This window comes from Panthera leo, chromosome B2 (assembly GCF_018350215.1).
Source record: "Panthera leo isolate Ple1 chromosome B2, P.leo_Ple1_pat1.1, whole genome shotgun sequence".
NCBI classification, from domain to species: domain Eukaryota; kingdom Metazoa; phylum Chordata; class Mammalia; order Carnivora; family Felidae; genus Panthera; species Panthera leo.
In genome coordinates, this window is record NC_056683.1 from 49,237,253 (window position 1) to 49,257,353 (window position 20,101).

The following is a 20,101-nucleotide window of genomic DNA, read 5'->3' on the forward strand; positions in this document are numbered from 1 at the left end:
GGAAAAGATTAGCAGAGCTATATTCATTGGCTTCCAGTCCTGACAATTCTATATGGCTCCCTTTACTGCTTTAGCCTAGTAGTTCTCAAACTTGAACATGCATCGAAGTCACCTGGAGGTCTCCAAACACAGATTGGCAGGTCTCATACGCAAAGCTGATTTGCTATGGGGCCCCAAAATTTGCATTTCTAGCAAGTTCCCACATGATACTGATGCTGATCAGGGACCACACTTTGAGAACTACTGCTCTAGGTAAATTAAGCCATTGCTCTAGGTGTCCATAGTCTTATGCTGTATACTCTCATCTAAAATCGGTTGAAAACTACAAGGCTGGTATTGCAAATTAATTCACTTCTTCATTCATCCAACATTTGCTGTTATTTTCCACCCTTTCTGCTAGGTGCTGACATTAAAAAAAAATGCAAAAAATACAGTCTCTACAGCCACAAGGTCAGGTGAAGTTTAATTGCCCCCGGTAAATAGAAACACCCTGGTTTTAGTGAATTGGCCAATTTTACAGATAATTGAGAAAGATAAAGATTGTCAATCAGTTTTTACTTTTTGCTCTGAAACATAAAACTCATTAAGTTAACTTTATAAATGAATTAACTCTACACTAACTATAAGGTGTAAACATATTTGTGGGAAAGAAACTACTAGAAATATTCAAAGGAACCAAAACACAGATACAAATAAATGCCTTCATCATTATAGCTACTATCATCAATTGCTACTTAACTAAACCTTGGTTCCTTTCTATCTCCCAAAAAGCATCACTTCCTTTTTCCAACACAGCTTCTGGCATTTAAATAGTCAAGTCCCTCAGCTGTTCCATGGATTTCTAAAAAGTCACTTAAAATCTCAGGGTGGTGGAGGGGAAGCTGTTTGTAAGGAGGAAATGAAAAGACCAGGGGAACAAAAAAAGAACAATCCACAATCACACAAAACAACAAAAACCTATCTTTTCTTTAAAGTCTATACCAGACAGATAAAAAAAATCTCTCTAGCTACCAAGTAACTCATTCATTCAAATGATCTCCTTCCTTCTCTCTATCAACATTCAATTAGCATGGACTCATTCACATTCTTTTTAATATTTATTTATTTTTGAGAGAAACAGAGCACAAGTGGGGTAGGGGCAGAGAGAGAGGGAGACACAGAATCTGAAACAGTCTCCAGACTCCCAGCTGTCAGTACAGAGCCCGACTCGGGGCTCGAACCCATGACCCGTGACACCATTACCTGAGCTGAAATCAGATGCTTAACCGAGTGAGCCACACAGGCACCCCCAATCACATTTTTTAATAGCCTTCCAACTTGATACATTTCTCAAAGCAGTTCAAAAGGCTCCAGGTCTAATTGTTCTCTGACTATTGTGAATATAATTTGGCTATAGCATAATAACTTCACAAGTGAAAGATCACAGTTGTTTCCTCATAGTATTTATTTATTTAAAAAATGATAACTCCTACCTTTTCCTGACCCTCAGGAATATTACAGTACATGAGAAATAAAAGTAATGAAATGCTTAGTCTCTGATTTTTATATGTGTAAGAATCCTGGGTACATAAGCATCCCAGATTTCCAGTTCTGCTTTTGACCTTGATAAAGAGGATATGGAAAACATTAATCAAAAAAATGAGGTAAACACTTAAGGAGATGGGTGTCTGAGTGGCTCAGTTGGTAAAGCATCTGACTTCAGCTCAGGTCATGATCTCATGATTCGTAGGTTCAAGCCCTGTGTCGGGCTCTGTGCGGACAGCTCAGAGCCTGGAGCCTGTTTCAGATTCTATGTCTCCTTCTCTCTCTACTCCTCCCCTACTCACACTCTGTCTCTCAAAGATGAATAAACATTTTTTAAAAAATTTTTTTAAAAAGAGGTAAGGAGAGATCAAACCCTGAAGGACCCTATAAGCCATATTAAGGAGTTTAGGCTTGATTTTAAAGGCTAATGGAAAGTCAGTGAAGGCTTTTAAGTAAGAAAGTTTGAAATATTTATCTTTCATTACTGAAAATATTACAGCTTCTGTGCTAGGAAGGGACTGGTCCCTTTCGATAGCATTTTTCATGTTATAACATTCAAGTTGTCAAGACACAAAACTGTAAATTGTTTAATATCTATCTATCTGTCTGTCTGCCCATCTATTGAAAGCATGTCCTTTCTCATAGCTATGGCTTATCTTTCATTTAAGGCTAATCAAGCGTGTCTGGGACTGTTCTCTGGAGGTAAATAATGTAAGTCATTGTCTGATTGGGAAAAATAAGGGGTTTCAGAGCCAAGTGTCCCCCACGGTAAAAAGCCTTTGTCTCTGATCTCCTGATACACAAATAGTAAATGAAATTGGTCACTGTCTGGACTAATCCACTAACATTTGAGAATACCAGGAAGGACTCTGATTACAGAGAAATCCACAACTGACGTTAATCTGCCTCTTTAGGTCAGAAATTCATTCATTAGTTCACTCATTCAACAATTATTTGAATACCTACTACGTGCCTGAAGATGTAATGTTCTCACTATACAACAGTGAGCAAAAACAGACCTGGATCCTACTTTCTTAAGTGTATAACCTATATCACCCATTCTCCAAAGGTAGAGGGAATTAAAAAACACACCCTAATATTAAATATGTAGTCACCAGCAAAAGACTAATATATGGAGACACACAAGGTAAAGGGGATTCAGGGTGGGTTTCAAAAAGGCAGGTCTGGGGTGCCTGGGTGGCTCAGTTGGTTGAGCATCCGACTTCAGCTCAGGTCATGATCTCATGGTTCAAGAGTTTTGAGCCCCATGTTGGTTTCATTGCTGCCAACACTGAGTCGGCTTCGGATCCTCTGTCCCCCCTCTCTCCTGCTTGTGCCCTCACTTGCTCTCTCTCAAAGATAAATAAAACATTTTTTTAAAAAACCCAAAAACGTCAGATTATTTCTTTCTGGATACTGACATCTTCACGAGGCTTCCTCTTTTGACTACTGCAAAACTCAGCCCATTCTGGAGCACCATGATTGGAAAAGTGGGAAGAAAGCACATTAACTCCTTTATTGCACTTCCCTCCTAACAAAGGGAAAAGAGTCACCATCAATTCCATTTTCTGCATTGATTTGAGGACCAGCACCTTACTCCAAGCTAAAGGAGAATCTGTGGCTCCCTCAAATTTGAACTCAGGCCCTCGGTTTCCTGACCAAACTGCAATAAGTCAAACTTGCTGCGCTGTGTACACATAATTATCCCATCCCCTGCCTTGAAGAGTAGCTATGTTTCAGCTTGGAGAAGAGTCAATCTCCTTTTTCCACCAACTTTTAATTACTTTAAGCATACCAATTTGTAACAAATTTTACCAGCCCAAATAACCTTCTCATGTTGACCAATATATTATACACTTAAGAAAGAAGGAAATATTAATGCAGAATATTTCATTTTTATCAAAACTCCAGCCTGCCTGCGGTTAGATTTTAAATCCATGCTGATATCTGTGAGGTCGAAATTATAGGCACTGGGTAATCTGCCCAGTGACTCACAGAGAGCGAATGCACACGGAAACCACAAGCTATGTCCCAGGGCAGTCCTGCCTCATGGCATTCCCAGATCACAACACTGGTAAAGCATTACCCGAAGCCCGCACCTAGTGAAACTGAGGCTGATTGGGTGCTCACTACAAGGAACAAAGTGTAGAATCCTGAGGATTAAAAAAAGGCTGTGCTGGGGTGCCTGGGTGGCTTGGTCGGTTAAGCGTCCGACTTCGGCTCAGGTCATGATCTCACAGTCCGTGAGCTCGAGCCCCGCGTCGGGCTCTGTGCTGACAGCACAGAGCCTGGAGCCTGTTTCGGATTCTGTGTCTCCCTCTCTCTGCCCCTCCCCTGTTCATGCTCTGTCTCTCTCTGTCTCAAAAATAAACAAACGTTAAAAAAAAAAAAAAATTTAAAAAAAAAAAAAAAAGGCTGTGCTGGGTACAGCACCAAAAACCTCACTCTGAAATCCTCAAATCCTTTCCAGGGATGAAGAAATTCCGCAAAGAACTTGATAGTGGATCAAGAGAAGATAGCTCATCTCAATGAGCCAAGAATATTCATTTGCATACCACAGAAATCCCAAATATACTAAAGAGATCTCAGTACCTTCAAAACTGTAGACCACAAAAAAATCAGAGAAAACAAGACCATATTCTGAACAGCACCAGAAAAACACACTTCCATTAAGTCAAAATAACAAGGAAAATGGAGACAACCAAATGGACAGACTCTGCTCCTGCCATTTCTGTATCTTTCCCTCTCCTGCCATAGAAAGAAAAGCACTTCAACATGTATTCTGAAGATAACAGAGGCAAAAGCAATACAACGTCCTTATTACCAACCTAATTCTTTCAGTAATCCAGTTTGCTTTGTATATAGAAGCAGCCACTATCTGTAAATAAAATTGCAACTCAGGCCTGATATTTCAGCCATCTCTTCTGTTATCCCCATCAGTCCGGAAAACAAAACAAAACAAAACAAAACAAAAACTATTAATTGGGTGTTTACTCTGGACCAAGCCCTGTGCTGAGGGCTTTACAAACATTCCCTCATGTAATAGTCAAAACACCCATCTGAGTTGCACAATACTTTGTAGACTTGCCACACAATAGCAAACAAGTAAATGATAGTCATCATTGTTACTGTTGCTGTCATTATAACAGCCATGACCCTAATGAGGAGAAATGTGAGGTTTATGGAGGTTATGCAACTTGCCCAAGGTCACAGGACTAGTAAGAAGCAAAAACCAGATTCAGACTGTTTTCTCTGGCCCAAAAGCCTGCTAAGCATTTAACTGCTTTGGTATACACCAGTAGACCAAGAAATAGAAAATCACATTAAAGGAGACCAGTGCACTGTTAAGCAGCAACAGAGACTAGAAATAAGTTTCTGCTCAAGCATTTTAAAGGGATGGCATTGTAAGTAGGAAGAAACTGAAATGTCTTCCTTCTGAAAGCCCAAAACCAAGGGAAGATGGGTTTCATTCCCCCACTGACCCTTTCTTAATCATTATTTCTAGGCCACTTTATGTCAAACTGCCTGGCCATCAGAAGTGAGAGAAATTCATTGCTTCATTCAGAAAATATGAATGTTTCTCCAACTAGAGACTGCACACTCAAGATCCTTGTCCAGGATGCATAACGGCTCTGACAAGAGGGTAACATCCCTCCTTTGTTATTATGGCTCATCATAATTACTTGGGATAAAATAATAAATTTTAATTCAGCGATGCTTATGGCCGTCGGGCATCTTAACATAAAAGAACAAAAAATATAATTAATTAAATCAAGGCAATATGCCTATTTCCATCCCAGCTCATTAGTATTAATTGATTGGGTTAATTCTCTTTTGTGTTTAATAGTACCTCCTAAAAATCAATCTAAAAAAGAGGGAGAAATGGAAGGGAGAAGTAGAGATGGTAAGTAAATGAAAGTTCTGAATATTTTGTTAATTAACTCAAAATGTAATAAATATAGCTTACACTCTTATGGTCACAAAAACAATGTGCCACTTTTTAATAAAGTTCAGGAATCAGTACATATAGCATCATAAATAATGGCTAAAATTTTGCCTCAAAGAAATGTATAATCTTCCTCTCTAAGTTGTACTAATAAGAAAAGACTATCAATTCTATTTTACAGATGGAAATACAAGTAAGGCACAGAGAATTCAAGACTCTTGAGGGCCATATGTAGAGGTACTGTATTAGTTTTCCTGTTGTAGGGGCCTACCTAGTCTTCTACATATTAGAATGCTGGCTTCCATGTATGGAAAAATAACATAGAAGATGCAATATTTTCATAAAGTAGTTCTAAATATAGTTGTTAGGTGATCTAATTTCACTTTTATGTAACACTAATCGTTTTCTTAAAGTATATATATTCTTCACGTAGAATGTCACCTTTGTAATGTGGGAATGGAGGAGAAAGTGCCTCCACCAGTGATACTTTTTATTTTGTTTGTTAAAATCTTTGAAAAGATTATTTCTGGCTTGAAACTTTTCATGCTTTATCTTGGCCTATAGATGATATCAGAAACCGAAAGAAAACTCCACTCAGCTATTTTTATGATACCATGAATGGGTATGAGAAAGAGAGACAGGGGTGCTGAGATGGTTCAGTCAGTTAAGCGTCTAACTCTTGATTTCGACCCAGGTCATGATCTCACGGTTTGTGGGATCGAGCTTTGTGTCGGGCTATACACTGACAGTGTGGAGCCTGCTTGGGACTTTCTCTCTCTCTCCCTCTCTCTCTATCCCTCCCCCACTTGGGTGTCTGGCTCTCTCTCTCAAAATAAATTAACATTTTTTAAAAAGGGAAAAGAGAGTAACAGATTCAGAGACTGAATTACTGTTGATGATGATGATTCAATCTTATATTTGAATAAACTTTTTATTATCCCTCAAGTACTTTCACACACTGTATAGTCAAGAGAAGATATTATAGGTTTAGAGCAATACTAGCAACCAGATTTTTGAGAGTTGGAGTCCTTCACCAGTTCCGAATGCCTTTTAGAAACAGAAAAATAACTTACCAATGGATTTTATATTTCTCACAATTCACAGTGGCATACACTTATATATAGGTATATGTATGTAAATATATATATTTATGTGTATATATGTGTGCATATATACATGTGTGTTTACATATGTACCTATGCATACATATATACCTATATATGTAAGAACAACTAAAGACAATAAAAGTTAGGAAAAGTGATAATTAAGAAAGCAAGAGTTTAAAAATTATGCTTTTTAAATTTCATACAGGATCTGAACTCTGCATTTTAGCTGTCCATCAACCATAAGCACATGGTTTCATTCAACCATCAACACATACTCAGTATCCTACACACTGAAGAGACAGTATTAAATAGATTGGTGAAGTCATTTGCCTTTTGGAGGTTATGCTAGCAGAGGAAGCAGACTATGAACCAACAAGTAAATTTATAATATGTGAGGATAAATTGTTATGAAGAAGGTAAAGCAAAATAAAAGGAAAGAGAATAGTAAGAAGTGGTTGCAATTTCTGAAAAGATGACCATCAAGGCCTCTCTAATAAGTTGATATTGTCTCAGAGAACAAACAAAATAAGTGAGCCAGCCACATGCATACCTGGAGGAAGAGTATTCCAGGCAAAAGACATTTTGGGCAAAGGTGTGAGGTATGTGTACACCTGGTATGTTTATAGAAGAGCTGAAACAGAATGAATGAGGAAGACCGGTCAATGAAGGGACCAGAAGTTTGATAACAGTAAGTTTAGATTATTCCTAATGAAATGAGAAGACACTGGAGGGTGTTAGAGGAAAGAAGTATAAGACCTGACATATTTTTAAAGGATGTGTACAATAAACTGTTGGGGGGTTACTTTAGCATATGGCATAAGAGTCAAACACCAATGACTTAAACACATGAAGTCTTGTTCTTCAATCATGAAATAACTTCAGAGGTGAACAGTCCCAGTTGCAGTGTTACTACTGCAACTCCAAAATCATCAGGATCCTGAGTTTCTTCCATCTTTCTGCTTCCCCATTCTGAATGAATCACCTCATTGTCCAAGATGGCAGCTGAAAACGTAGCTATTATATTTACATTCCAAGAAGCAAAGAAGAGGAAGAAGCAAGGACAAATAGGGCATGCATCCGAATGGGTCAACTCTACTTTAGGAACTTTCCAGATACCCTGTACCACACCTCCCCTTATATCTCCTTGATTGGCTCTAAGCCACAAGGCTATGTCTAACTAAAATGGAGGCCAGGAAATGTAGCATTTTGGCTGGATACTTTGTTGCCCCAAACAAAAATGGGGCGTCTGCTACTAAGGAAGACAAAGAATCAGAAACAGGGGAATCGATTACAGGGCCATTTGAAATGGTCCCAGCCAAAAATTATGTTGCTTAGAACTAGATTGGTACCAATGGATGTGTTGATCTATGAGACACAAGTCAAAGTCCAGACAAGATTCACTGATGTATTGGTCATGGGATGTGAGAAACAGAAATAAGTCTAGGATGTTTCCAAGGTTTGGAGCCTGAGTCACTGAACATGAACAGTTCCAATAAGCAAGATGGATTCTTTGTGTATATGAATGGTCAAAACTTATCTCAGACATAAATGATAGGGTCTTCACCTCCTACCACCCAATCCTAATCTTACATTCTTGATACCCACTCCTCTGGAGTATTCTGCCTTACTGCTTGCAACACATATTTTAGAATTAGAAATTTTACTCTTTTGAGGTGCCTAGGTGGCTCAGTCGGTTAAGCATCCGACTTCAGCTCAGGTCATGATCTCACAGTTTGTGAGTTCGAGCCCCACATCAGGCTCTGTGCTGACAGCTTAGAGCCTGGAGCCTGCTTCGGATTCTGTGTCTCATTCTCTCTCTGCCCCTCCCCCCTTGTGCGCCTCTCTCTCTCTCTCTCTCAAAAATAAATAAAAATGTAAAAAAAATTTTTTTAAAAAGAAATTTTACTCTTTTGTATTTTCTCTCTAATTAGCTTCTCTAGTGATAATGCACATTTATTCACGTTAAGTATTAGTCTTCACTTTTTCTCATACCTCGTACAAATTCCTAGGCCACTTAACAAGTATCCAGAAGGCATGGTTGAATCAAATTTGATCTGTGTGGCTTCCCTGTTATCATTCTTTCTAGAAGCTATGACCCATCTATGTATGATAAAAATCTCAGTTTCATTCCAGGCAACCCTGCTCTCTGCACCTATTTGTACAGAAACCGGTGTCCACTACTTACCCTCACATTCTTACCAATGGCCCTACTCTCCAGGAGAAAGAGGGGATCCTTCAGATAACTCCCTCTCCCTCTCCACAGGATAAGAGTTTACTCCTCTGAATCTAGCTCACTTATTCCAAGTAAATTCAGATTGAAATATATTGCCTGGACCAGGAGTATTAATAAAAGCCACTTTTAAAAGGTGACAGGTTGAGACAACTATTTGCATTATTCAGATGTTGAACTCTCCAAGAGTAAGAAATCAAGTGTATATTCCACATGCCACTGCCTTTCTCTTACCCTTTACTTTCTGATGCCTCTTCTCCATCTTCAGTCTCTGGCCCTATCGCACCATTGCTTGATTGAACATTTACCTGGAACTAATGGAGCATCTAGAGACTCAGTTGAGCTAGACTTTTAGCTGGAAAAGTTCTCCCAAATAATATCAATATAAGGCAAAGACCCTTGAGAGCCTAAAGGTCATCTCATCCTTCAGCAGCATTTGACTCCTGGTTAAAGGTCTATAAAGAACACTTTTTAAATATTTATTTATTTTTGAGAGACAGACAGACATATACAGGATCCATGTTATCAGAACAAAACCTGATGCAGAGCTCGAACTCACGAACCGTAAGATCATGATCTGAGTCAAAGTTGGATGCTTAAGTGACTGAGCCACCAAGGAGCCCCTACAAAGAACATTTTTAACCTGAGATTCTAAGTCTAAAATTTTCCTTTGTCATTGCTAGTCCTTAGGTAGTTGATGTCCATCAATAAGTCAGCATTCCCCAAAGCCACTGGTCATACACACACACACACACACACACACACACACACAAAGACAGGTCAATAACCTAAGCTGACAGACAATTTTTGCTAAAGGATACAAATTAACTGATTTGCCTGAACACTTCCTCCTCGATATCAGAAACACACACACACACACACACACACACACCCCTTCCAAAATATAGAATGTGAAATGCCTAATCAGAAACCTGATTCCATCCATAAGAGACAGATATCCATATTACATTAGTTTATCCCCTTCAGAATATTTTATTTTCCCTTTATTTTCCCCCATGCTCTTACTTTAACAAGAACAAATGCCCTTGTAAGTGTTAGACATATTTTTTTATAAAGAGTAATGTTTTAGGGCAGAGTTTTATAGCTACCCATAACTAATCACATTTCCAAAGCTATTTTCATTTGCCAATGAAGACAGTCACTTTGATAACCATTCCTTATTATCAGCCACTGAAGTAGGCAATGATTTTTATTCTCATTTAACAGATAAGGAAACAAATGCTCCAAGAGGTGAAATAAGTGACTTAGTCATTTGGTGATGTGGTGGAGAAGTTGAAATTTGAATTCTCATCCAACTTCCCAGACCCTAGAGCTATGTGGCCAGATTTTCAATAAGGAAGCCTATTTATATGACTTTCCAGGGGACCAGGAAGTCAAAACCACAACAGGGTGAGAGCAGGAAGACATTGCTTTCTTGGCAGGGAATTTCAAAGGCAGCAACATTAACCACTTTCAGAGCATTTTGCTATATTGTGGGGGCTTCCCTGGACAAGCATGACTACAAAGTGCCTGAATAAAGAGGCATATTCTTTGGTAACATTGTTAACCTTCTTTTATTTGAAAAAATAAAATAATTAAGCTCTGTGCTTAGAAGAGTCAAAAGAAAGGGCCTTCGTTTTGAACACTCTGACCACTTCTTCCTTTTACATTAAAATCTCAATTTGTTCCCAGAATAAATTCTCAACCAAGTGTTGGAACTTATCCAAAAAGTTCCCCTCCCTCCTGCCCCCAAAATGAAAGAATTATATATGGTCATGCCACCACTGATCTCCAAACTCCACAAACCTTTAACGTGCAGGAAGCTGAGGATGCTTGTGTTGGTGTCAAGCAGTAGCAATTGGCCATTCTCCACTGTGACATTGTCGCCATCTTGTGGCACTCTCTCAGGAAACCAACTGTAAGCCCTTGACCATCTCAGGCAGAACTGAAAGGAAAAGTTGCCCTGGAAAACAGTTTCAATGTTTTATTTTGTTTGGTTTAAAGCATAATAGTATGGAGGATCAATCTAAATGGAAATCTCTTAAACTAAAATTAATTTGCATGTAACGTTAAACGTCTCGATAAAATTAGTCACCCTCTCTTGACTAACTCAAAAAGGGATAAATACAGAAGGGGCAAAGTTACACTTGAAATGTCTCTGTGTTGGCCACTGGAATTCTCCAACACTGTGGTGCTGCTCATGTTTTCTTACCTTTTATTTTTCTCCAGGACAAGTCCCTTTCTACTGAATAGAAGGGTCGATTCCATTTTTTATTTTTATAGACATGTATTGAGTCTTGAACAAAAAGTCATAAATATCCTGGAATCGAGAGAATTAAAATGTTCTGCTTGATGGGTGGCATTTTGCTTTATGTAATTGGTATCATTTTTCATTGGCTCTACTGCCAAGGGTCCTTGTTTTATAGGAACATTCCTCTTTCCAAGTCCAGCCTCCCACTCTGTGTCTTTTTGATATTGTTGTTGCCTTTCCCTCTATGCCTGGTGCATCAGTGCTGAAAACAAAATGCATAAATGAAATGCCCACTGACTTCAGAGGATAGCCCAGAACGCTTGAGTGAGTGATGGGCAGGGAGCGAGGCTGAGAGGGCCCAGATAAAGAAGAACCCCCTTCCCACTCAGCCTCCAGTCTCCCTCACAGAACTGTTGGCTTTTCTTTTAATTTATGGTCACACTGAAGTCACATGTTTTTCAAAAAAAGGAATGTAAAAAACCACAGAAAGCAGTATTCAGCTCATGTAAGAGGCCAAGAACATGTCTAAATATCTTGTGCAGTTATGGGACTATAATTATGATAAGTATAATAAAATCAGAATAGAGAAGGTATTTCCCTCGAGGTAGTACATACATGTGTCTGCCTCTTTCCACACACTTGTTCCCGCCCAGATTCTCACCAAATATGAAGCCTGGGTTCCTATAAAAGAACTGCCTAGAAAGTCCTCTTGTGAGGTGTTAGAAGCAGATGGGAGAAGATCATTAAGAAGGGAAGGCATGTTTATAATACCAATAACTACACCTACACAGAGAATAGTACCCTGGAGTATTTCTGAGAGAGAAAATGGAAAAGTGTGTAGCCAGAATAGCCAATAGGTTTTCCAGGAGAGTGTACTGACCCCCCAACTCAATAGTCTTGAGTTGTATACCCAACTCAATTGCCAACAAGCCTTTGGGATAAGGAGAAGCAGTGTTTTTTTTTTATTCTCTACACCTACAAAAGAGAAAAAAGTTCATGACTCCTCCCAATTTAAGAGATGGATAAGCAGCACTAGCACCATGAAAAGAAGGGGCTATACATGAGCATCTTTGTAAGTCGTATGAACTATATCCCCATAATGGCCACCTGTAGACTCAGAAAGTAGGAAAGAATTTTAGCTCTTTACTGATTTCACACTGAAGTTAGGCAAAGGGAAGTAAAATTACACAAAGTGGTCCTTACAGGCTATACATTATATGTTCTTAGAATCCCTTAATTCATTCCCATCAAATCTAAAAAAAGGAGAGGGAGGTGAATAGGAGGAAACTGAAATGGAAAAAAGTGGTGAAAAGGTGGGAGAGGCTAAACTGAATAAAGACAGTAAAGTCAACTGTAGAGAAGATGAACTAGATTATTGGTCACATTGGCTGGAAGTCCACTCTAAAAGAACTTTTGAATAAGCCTAACTAGGTTCCTAGAAGATCAGAAATGGAAAAACTCTAGAGAAATCCTATCTCTTCATTTTAAAGGGAGTTTCTCAGCTTAGAACAGTTTGAGGTACAGAGACCCTCAGTGCCACCATGATGGAATCAGAAGCTTAGGAGGTGGGGCCCAGGGAACCATCATTTTAATGATCCCTCAGATAACAACTTCTGCATCAAAGTTTGAGGATGAATTTAGGGCAAGGGCTAGAGGGAAGGAAGATACATCCCAAAAAGGAACCTGGACACTTCCTTCAAACCAGTCCCTAAAGCACAGGGTCTTAAGGAAGGCCAGCAAGCTGGACAAGATTGGGGTGTGGATGAGCTCTAATGAGTTTGAAGGATTCAACAACATAACTCTTCCTGAGACATTAACCTAGTGGTCAGATCTATACCCCACCTACAGAACAACAAGAAAAAGAGGCTCATGACTTTGACAGTGGAAAGATCTGGAACAATTAAACATTAATTAGGTATGTGAGGGAGTCAAAGGAAAGCAATTCCATGGTCTCTTGCATTAATTAATTTGAGAACATCATAATACTTCCAATTATCACTGATATCTGTTATCTACCTCCAAGTGAACTTTTAAGATAACTTTCTCTCTTGCTCTGAAGACCCTGTATATACATACACTAGCTACCTTCCATGTGTTATAAAATCTTGGCCTGGCCTGTCAACCTTCAAAAATTGCTACACTAAACCCCAACTTGGCAAGTGGAAAGGTTAAATATTGTTATTTCCTCCTCACAGTTGAGGAAACAAAGGCTCAAAGAGTTTAAATGATGTGTCAAAGGCCGCAGTGGTAAAAACAGATGGAATTGATACAGAGAAAGCTCCCAATTCAGGCCATTTCACTCACCTTGGCCTCCCCTGGAACACTCTTCCTCAAAATCTCTGCTGGCTCACTCTCCTACTTCATTCAGGCCTCTGAGCAAATAACACCTCCTACCCTACCTCTTTAATAAAATAGCACCTCCAATAACTCCCTCTCCCCATCACTGCTTAATTCTGGTATGAGAGCTTTCATTCCATGTGTATTTATCATCTATTGAGCTTACTCAAATGAAAGCAAAGACTTTGTGTATCGCCCCACCCCTAAAAAGTATCTGACATAGTAAGTGCTCAATGGAACTCGAGGGGATAATTTCCCAAGTGAATCATTTCTAAGTGAACTCCTAATCCCATACATGCATTTACAGATGTTATACACACACATAAACACACATGCACATGAGTGCAACCACCTTCCTGATACAATAGTTAAACAAATAGGTGGAAACTAAAATACTTAAAAATCTGTACCCCATGGGTTTGGCATCCATTGGGTTTCACTCACATTCCTTCACAATCCTTTCTGCATTTTCAAGCTCTATTCGAACTTAAACCGAATGATGATGAGTGTATCTAAATCAAAACCCAAGACACAGATTCCCTTCTCCCTGTGAAATCTTCTGTCATTTTTTTTCATTTACCTTCAGTTTCTCTAGTGTGGTATACCTCAAATGAACATAAATGTTAAGCATTAAGTTTCAAGAGACCTAAGCTTCCTTGTGCCAAACTACTCTTTAATATAATAATGGTATCTTGAGATGTATAAATTTTTGTTGATGATTCATGGTACAGTACAAAACAGTGACTAAATACTAAAAGCTCTAAAGAGTTAATGCAGCCTCGGGGCACCTGGGTGGTTCAGTCAGTTGAGCTTCTGACTCATGATCCCAAGTCATGATCCGAGGGCTGTGGAATCTTGGATTGAGCCCTGCATCAAGCTCTAAGCCCCGCATCAAGGTCTGCGCTGAGCATGGAACCTGCTTAAGATCCTTTCTCTTTCTCTTTCTCTCTCTCCCTCCCTCTCTCTCCACCTCTTCCCTGATTGCGCTCTCTCTCTCTCTCTCTCAAATAAAAGACATAATAAAATAAAAATAAAAAATTAATGCAACCTCAACTATGTACCAGCTACCTGGGGAAGTAGAAATGTATCGCCATACTTGCAAGTTGTCAGTGAACCCGTAATTACAAACACACAATTTTAGCTCTTGACATTTTCAGAGGCGACACACTGGTAGTGTCATTCCCCGTGTCAGTGTCAGCCCTGTGACTACCAGGGCAACACTCCATTAAACCGTGAGACTGGCACACTTTCTCATCACTATCACTTTGATCCAATCAAGCAAAAAAGAATTCTAAGAGCATTTAAAAACGTTTCTTTATTTTTGAGAGAGAGAGTGAGAGCAGGGGAGGAGCAGAGACAGAAAGGAGAATCCCAAGTGGGCTCCACTATGCCACCAGCCCAGAGCCCCACATGGGGCTCAGTCCCACTAACTACAAGATCATGACCTGAGCCAAAATCAAGAGTCGGAGTCTTAACCAACTGAGCCACCCAGGCGCCCCTGCTAAGGGCATTTTAAAAGACATCTTGTCAATATATCTGAAAGTCTCTCAATTGATGCCAACACAGCGTTTTTGGTGAAAACCACGTTTTGTGTCACCAGCTCCGCCTATTGGTCAAAGCAGTTTTCACCTCCACCTAATATACTAAGTTTCTTCCACTATTGTTCCTGACATGCTCAGCCATTAGCTTTAGTTTTCTTCTTTGAGATAAGCCAATCACTCATTCCCATCCTGCAAATGAACAAAACCATTTCCGGGGCGCCTGGGTGGCTCAGTCGGTTAAACGTCCAACTTCGGCCCAGGTCATGATCTCACCGCTGGTGAGTTCTAGCCCTACGTTGGGCTCTGTGATGACAGCTCAGAGCCTGGAGCCTGCTTTGGATTCTGTGTCTCCCTCTCTCTCTCTGCCCTTTCCCCACTCGCGCTCTCTCTGTCAAAAATAAATAAATGTTAATATCCACTTAAAAAAATTTTTTCCTCACAGGCCTATAGGGTGGAGGTGGAAATAGAGATTTAAGAACTATCCAGAATTCACCCTCATCTTTTACCTCAGCTCATATAACCCAAAATAAACCAAAAGATAAAAATAAAATAAAATATATACATATACGTTTATGCCTATATATATGTGCATGCGTGCGTGTGTACGTGTGTGTATGTGTGTATGCACACATACACACACGTACACACGCACGCGCACACACACACACATATATATAGGCACAAACTTCCCTGCCTCAGCTAGGAAGCTTATGCAATTTGTTTTCTTCTTACAGCATGTCAGCACTTCTCTGAACTTCGGGAAATGTGCAGTGTCTGCAAATCTTACATGTCACCTTAAATGTACTTGCAACACCACCAGAGTCATCTTGAAAGAAGTCATTGATCAGCAAGCTTGAGCACCAAGCAGAGCAGAGACCTATCTGTGAGCAAATGTGCTAAGCTGGGGTGCTGGAGGAGACAGAGGAGGGAAATCTCTCCAGTCAGTGTCTCCTGGATGACAAAGACAAGGAAGAACTGTTCTGACACCTTACCAGAATGCCTTCTTGAGCATGTAAGCTTTGGAAATAGGACAAAACAGGTCCCTGTGACCAACACTCTCTCTACCCCTGACCCTTCTTCATTTTCTCCAAAGTATTTATTATCACCGAAACATGTATGTTTGTTTATACTCTGCCAACCACCAACAAAATGTAAGCTTCACAAGAGCTTCTTGAGTTTCTGCTATATCCCCAGTTCCTCCAATGCCTGGTATGTACTAGGCACCCCAAAAATATATTTGAATGAATGGTCAGCTCTCATTAAGGCTCCTAATCACTATGCCATCATTTAACTTTTTTAATGTTTATTTATTTTTGAGAGAGAGAGAATCAGTGCATGAGCGGGGGAGGGGCAGAGAGAGAGGAAGACACAGAATCCGAAGCAGGCTCCAGGCTCTGAGCTGTCAGCACAGTGCCCAACGCAGAGCTTGAACTCACAAACTATGTGATCATTACCTAAGCTAAAGATAAGCTGAGATACCCCAGCGCCCATAACTATGCCATCATGTAAAGTATCATTTTAATAACTGAAATTATCAGATATAAAGCCGCAAATTTGGGGGGCACCTGGGTGGCTCAATCAATTAAGTATCTGACTTCAGCTCAGGTCATGATCTCGCGGTTCGTGTGTTCGAGCTCCACGTGGGGCTCTATGCTGACACCTAAGAGCCTGGGGCCTGCTTCAGATTCTGTGTCTACCTCTCTTTCTCTCAGCTCCTCCCCCATTCATGCTCTGTCTCTCTCAAAAATACATAAACATTAAAAAAAATTTAAGCTGCAAATTTTTTTCAATGCTATTTCACATAGAAATATTTTTAATTTTTATAAAAACAAATTTATTTCTATTTTCTCTCATGATGTCCTCTTATTTTATGTATAGGACACCCTTCTTTCATTCTGACATAAACATCATTTATGTGTTCTTGATTTGTAGGGCTTTATATCTGTATGTTAAGCCTCAAAGAATTTGGAATTTATGTTGGTGAGAAGTTTCCCATTTTTCTTTGTTTCCCCCCCCCCACAAATAATTAACTTTCTTCACATCATTTATTAAATAACATTTGCTTTCCCAACTAATAGTCTTGGCTATTTTAATAATTGTATTATAATGTTGGGTGATATTAAACTGGTTACCCAATTAAAATCCCAAAACTTTTACATATGACCTGATGTGAAGTCATCTCTTCCAGGTACATGTGACCTTATCCTTCTTCTTAAGGTTCTCATATTATCATTGAGAAAAAGACAAATAGCCATACAATTAATATAAAGTATAATAACTAAAGGGATAAACAAGGCACCATGAGAGTTCAACAGAGTAGCTGCCTGACCCAGGTGGAGACTGCCTTATAGGTAAAATCCAGTTTATTAATCCCCTTTTCTTCTTCTTCTTCTTTTTTAATCTGAACACTGCAGATAAATTAACATGGGCTGAGATTATTTCAGCTGATTATGAAACAAAAAATGCTTATTTTACAAAAGTCAACCATCCACAAATCCAGGATTACAAATAGAGCCCCTGACCTATAATTTAATAACTCCTTAGGGACAAAAAGGAAATTAAATTAGTTTGGCATAATTTGTTCTTACTGAGCTCATGCTGGCTCTAAGTGATCACTTTCTTTTCTTGGTGCTTATACACCCTTCATGATTATGAGATAACATAAGAAAGTCCTTGCACACCATCCGGCACATTGACTACTCAAAGCCATGGCAACAATACCTTTTGCCAGAATTGCACCCAGTTCAAATTTACCCATTGTACCTGTTAGAAAACTAGACTATTTACTAGTTTACCTCTCAGTTCTACACATATCCTATACCCCATTATTTCACAAGAAATATTGGTATTAACTTAATGCTTCTTACATATAAGTTATTTTCACACTTTTGAGCTTCAGGGGACTATTAGAGTCTGCAAACAGAACAAATTTACAGAGCCTCTCTTTATCTTTTCTTTCATGTTAATCTTCACATCTCCTCTTACAATGTCTCTTCTGAATTACAAACTTGAAGATCGTTCCACTTGCCATAGAAATAATAATGACAATGATAGTTACAAATCCTTGCATGCGTCTCATGTCCCAGGCACACTGCTAGTTATTTTACTTACATTATCACTAAATTTTCTCAACTGAAAAACATACATAGTACCCTCTCCACTTTGAATTTACAATTTTTTGAATTTTAACAATTAATAATAGCTAACCATTTTTGCATGCACCTAACAGAAATAACCCCAGTGAATAATCCCAGTCTCTCTTCAGCCTTCTTGCCTGGAACTATGGAGCAGGTGGAGCCCTAGATTCAACAAATATTTATGGAGCACCCATTGCCCACCAGAGACTGATGTAGGCACAAAACAAAACAAATCCGTGACCTCATGGAGCTTATATTTTAGGAAGATAAAGTTAAATATACAAAATGAATAATGTGCTCTGAAAGATGAGGAGGAGGAGGAGGAGGAAAAAGAGGAAGGAGGAGGAAGAAAGAGGAAGAAAGAGGAAGAAAGAGGAAGGAGGAGGAAGGAGGAGGAAGGAGGAAGGAGGAGGAGGAGGAAGGGGGAAGAAGCAGGAGAAGGAGGAGGAAGGAGAAGGAGGAGGAAGGAGAAGGAGGAGGAAGGAGAAGGAGGAGGAAGGAGAAGGAGGAGGAAGGAGAAGGAGGAGGAAGGAGAAGGAGGAGGAAGGAGAAGGAGGAAGAAGGAGAAGGAGGAGGAAGGAGGAGGATGGAGGAGGAAGGAGGAGGATGGAGGAGGAAGGAGGAGGAAGGAGGAGGATGGAGGAGGAAGGAGGAGGATGGAGGAGGAAGGAGGAGGATGGAGGAGGAAGGAGGAGGATGGAGGAGGAAGGAGGAGGAGGAGGAGGAGGAGGAGGAAGGGGGAAGAAGCAGGAGAAGGAAGGAGGAGGATGGAGGAGGAAGGAGGAGGATGGAGGAGGAAGGAGGAGGATGGAGGAGGAAGGAGGAGGATGGAGGAGGAAGGAGGAGGATGGAGGAGGAAGGAGGAGGATGGAGGAGGAAGGAGGAGGATGGAGGAGGAAGGAGGAGGAGGAGGAGGAGGAGGAAGGGGGAAGAAGCAGGAGAAGGAAGGAGGAGGATGGAGGAGGAGGAGGAGGAGGAGGAGGAAGGGGGAAGAAGCAGGAGAAGGAAGGAGGAGGATGGAGGAGGATGGAGGAGGATGGAGGAGGATGGAGGAGGATGGAGGAGGATGGAGGAGGATGGAGGAGGATGGAGGATGGAGGAGGATGGAGGATGGAGGAGGATGGAGGATGGAGGATGGAGGAGGATGGAGGATGGAGGAGGATGGAGGATGGAGGATGGAGGATGGAGGATGGAGGAGGATGGAGGATGGAGGATGGAGGATGGAGGAGGAAGGAGGAGGAGGAGGAGGAGGAAGGGGGAGGAAGCAGGAGAAGGAGGAGGAAGGAGGAGGAGGAGGAGAAAAAACAGGGTGAAGAGTATCAGAAGTGCCAGGGTGGAAGGAGTTATTTTATATCCAGCCATCAGGGACTGTGCCTGTGATAAAGTGGAGTGTGAGGAGGAGTGGAGTGAGAACCAGAGGCTATCTGGAGAAGACCTAAAGAAGGAGCATGCGTAGAATGCCACTGGGTCAGCAAGGCGGGTGGGCAGGGTGGTGGTCTGAAAGAAGCAAGAGCACACGACTCTATAACCTTCCTGCCGACGCAGTGGGATGTTTGTTTTTCCCACTGCAAAAAGGTTTCAAGTTCTTTAGATGCCACAGAGAAAAGAATCATGTAAAATATTCAGTAGTATATAACAGGGTCAGCAAACTACAGCTTACATCCAGTCTACCCACTGTTTAGACAAATACATTTTAATTGGAACATGGCTCTGGCTATTCATTTACATATTGTTTACAGCTTTTTGAGTTTGTGACTATATTGTTCACAGAATCTAAATTATTTACTATCTGTATCTTTATAGAAAAAGTTTGCTGACTCCTGGTATGTTCCAATTCATACTGTCACTATAGAAATAAGGATTGATATTGTCAAAGCACCTGTAATATGCTCAGTACAGTACATCTATATACTGTGTCAATATTTAAATATGTTCAAAATGAAACTTTCTATAATTAAAAATAAATAAGTATACTACAGAGTTTGGGGACTGGCAAGCAAAAACATCTTAGTAAAGAATATACATCGAA

General features: G+C 40.1%; 1 protein-coding gene across 1 annotated transcript in view; it reads right to left on the reverse strand.

Annotated features, from left to right (window-relative positions):
* PKHD1 (PKHD1 ciliary IPT domain containing fibrocystin/polyductin) overlaps positions 1-20,101 on the reverse strand; it is a 474,729-nt gene that overhangs the window by 319,566 nt on the left and 135,062 nt on the right. The window contains exon 35 of the mRNA XM_042939031.1: positions 10,613-10,769. Within this exon, the coding sequence (XP_042794965.1) occupies positions 10,613-10,769 (157 nt within the window). The remainder of the gene's footprint in view (positions 1-10,612; positions 10,770-20,101) is intronic.